General features: G+C 51.1%; 1 protein-coding gene across 1 annotated transcript in view; it reads right to left on the bottom strand.

Moving 5' to 3' along the window:
- The window catches only part of LOC106817893 (rab effector Noc2-like), a 6,167-nt gene extending 5,332 nt beyond the window's left edge, over nucleotides 1-835 (bottom strand). Inside the window, exon 1 of the mRNA XM_014822603.1 lies at nucleotides 804-835. Coding sequence (XP_014678089.1) covers nucleotides 804-835 — 32 coding nt within the window. The remainder of the gene's footprint in view (nucleotides 1-803) is intronic.
- Between the last annotated feature and the right edge of the window lie 2,079 nt (nucleotides 836-2,914).

Below are 2,914 nucleotides of genomic sequence, written 5' to 3'. Positions count from 1 at the left end.
TAATGTAAGTACAACCAGCAACCTGTAGCACTTAGGCCTATAGTTGACGGCCACAGGAGCGTAAGACAGAGAGAATGAGATGAAGACCTTTTGTGCGTCTGTTTACTGCCTGTGTTAATTTTGTCGTCTGCGTCGCTGTGTCCACAGGACCGTAAGACAGAGAGAATGAGACGGAAACCTTTTGTGCGTCTGTTTACTGCCTGTGTTAATTTTGTCGTCTGCGTCGCTGTGTCCACAGGACCGTAAGACAGAGAGAATGAGACGGAAACCTTTTGTGCGTCTGTTTACTGCCTGTGTTAATTTTGTCGTCTGCGTCGCTGTGTCCACAGGACCGTAAGACAGAGAGAATGAGACGGAAACCTTTTGTGCGTCTGTTTACTGCCTGTGTTAATTTTGTCGTCTTCGTCCCTGTGTCCACAAGACCGTAAGACAGAGAGAATGAGACGGAGACCTTTTGTGCGTCTGTTACTGCCTGTGTCAATTTTGTCGTCTGCGTCCCTGTGTCCACAGGACCGTAATACAGGAAGAAGGCGAGGTACACACAACACTAAGCACGTGCGGACACAACTAGACAACGCCATGCAGACGACAACAGCAACTCAATTGGCAGCCGACAGTTTGGTGACGTACGCATTTATTCGCATACGTCACGTCCACGACGCAACTCCCGACACTGACCACTGCGACGCTCCGTCAGTAATTACGTAACCGAAGTAAATACTAACTAATAAATAAGTAAAATTAATATAAAAAAATTGGTCCGAATTAAAAAAAAAATATATATATATACACCACGTGATTACATCCCCGTGACGTAGTCAGAAGTGAGAATCATCTTCAAGGAAAAGCCAGACACGGAGGCGGAGGCGGGGGAAGTGGAGGTGGGAGGGGGGGGGAGAGAAAAGCCAACCGCGCGATGTTTTTGATTTGAAATCGTGTAATTGTATAAGCGCATAGCGCGGCACGCTGGTTTGTGGCAATCAGCTGCCATGGCAACCGTCGCCAGGGGGCAGAGACGTCATCATGTGAGGAACTGTTAGAGAGCCAGCTGCGGGTGAAAACTATCCTCACGAAGCTGCAGAGGAAAGACATCGTCGGTGAGGTGCACCTGCATTATAGCTACCGACCACACGTCTGCTACATGTACCTACATATAATATCAACTATAGCTGTGATATACGTGTATATGTAGCTACCTCTAACCCTAACCCCTACGCTAACATTAACCTCATAGCTCTAACCCTAACCCCTACGCTAACATTAACCTCATAGCTCTAACCCTAACCCCTACGCTAACATTAACCTCATAGCTCTAACCTTAACCCTAACCCTAACCCTAACCCTAATCCTATCCCTAACCCTAACCCTAGCCCAAACACTAATACTAACCTCCTAGCCCTAACACTAACACTAACCCTAACCCTAACCCTAGCACTAACAATAACACTACCCCTAATCCTAACCCTATGCCTAACCCTAACCCTAGCACGAACACCACCCCTACCCCTACCCCACTAAAACCTTCCAGTCCTAACCATAACACTAGCCCTACCCCATTAAAATCTTCCAGTCCTAACCCTAACCGCAATTATAACCCGAACAGTAACTCTAACCACTAACATCATTGACTCGATCTATAACCTCAACCTTAATCATAACATAACAGTAACCTTAGTCCTCACCCATACGATCTTTATCGAACTGTCTTTACGTTCAAGCGGAGCAGCCAATCTGAAGTCCCATCTACTGCTGGCCTTCCCGCTGAAACTTATTTCACTCTCAACTCACCTCTTTCGCACACACTCTCACCCTCCCTCTCCACGCACACACTCTCCCTCTCTCTGCACACACACTCTCTCCCTCCCTCTCCAAACACACACCTTCTCATTCTCGCTCTCTCTCTCTCTCCGTCCCTCTTCATACACACTCGCTCCTTCTCCCCCTCTCTACCTCCCTCTCCACACACACTCGCTCCTTCTCCAGCTCTCTACCTCTCTCTCCACACACACTCACTCTCGCTCGCTCTCTCGTGCGGTTCTGCTTCACACGAGCAAACACTTCACTATCGGCATGAAGAGCAGACGCCAGTAGCAGTAGCAGCAGCAGCAGCAGCAACAGCAGCAGCAGCAGCAGCAGTAGTAGCAGCAGCAGCAACAGCAGTAGCAGCAGCAGCGGCGGCAGCGGCAGGAGCAGCAGCAGCGGCGGCAGCGGCAGGAGCAACAGCAGCAGCAGTAGTAGCAGCAGCAGCAACAGTAGTAGCAGCAGCAGCAGCAACAGCGGCGGCAGGAGAAGCAGCAGCAGTAGCAGCAGCAGCAGTAGCAGCAGTAGCAGCAGCAACAGCAGCAGCAGCAGCAGCAGCAGCAGACGATATACCTGCTGTTACTATGGTTATAACACTGTGGTCATAAGTCGCTGGCTGCTGCTGCCATGGTAATCGTGTTACTGAGGCTTCTTTACGGGATTACGGCTCAGTGATTAATGTTGGACACGAGGCGGGGCGTGCGATCGATCGAAGTGTACACGCACGCACGCAAACACGCACGCACGCACGTACGCACACACACACACACGCACGCACACACACACACACGCACACACGCAGGAACATACACGCACGCCCACACGCAACGACATACACGCACGCACGCACGTACCTACACGCACGCGCACGCACGCACGCATGCACACACACACGCATGAACACACACACGCACGCATGCACGCACACATTAACACATCTACGCACGCACACACGCACGCACACGCAGCGACATACACGCACGCACGCAGCGACATACACGCACGCACGCACACATGAACATACGCACACACACACACACACACACGCACGCACACACACACACACACACACACACACACACACACACACACACACACCTACACGCGCGCGCGC

This window comes from Priapulus caudatus, unplaced genomic scaffold, assembly GCF_000485595.1.
Source record: "Priapulus caudatus unplaced genomic scaffold, Priapulus_caudatus-5.0.1 Scaffold1913, whole genome shotgun sequence".
Lineage (NCBI taxonomy): Eukaryota > Metazoa > Priapulida > Priapulimorpha > Priapulimorphida > Priapulidae > Priapulus > Priapulus caudatus.
This window is presented reverse-complemented; position numbering and strand designations above follow the sequence as displayed.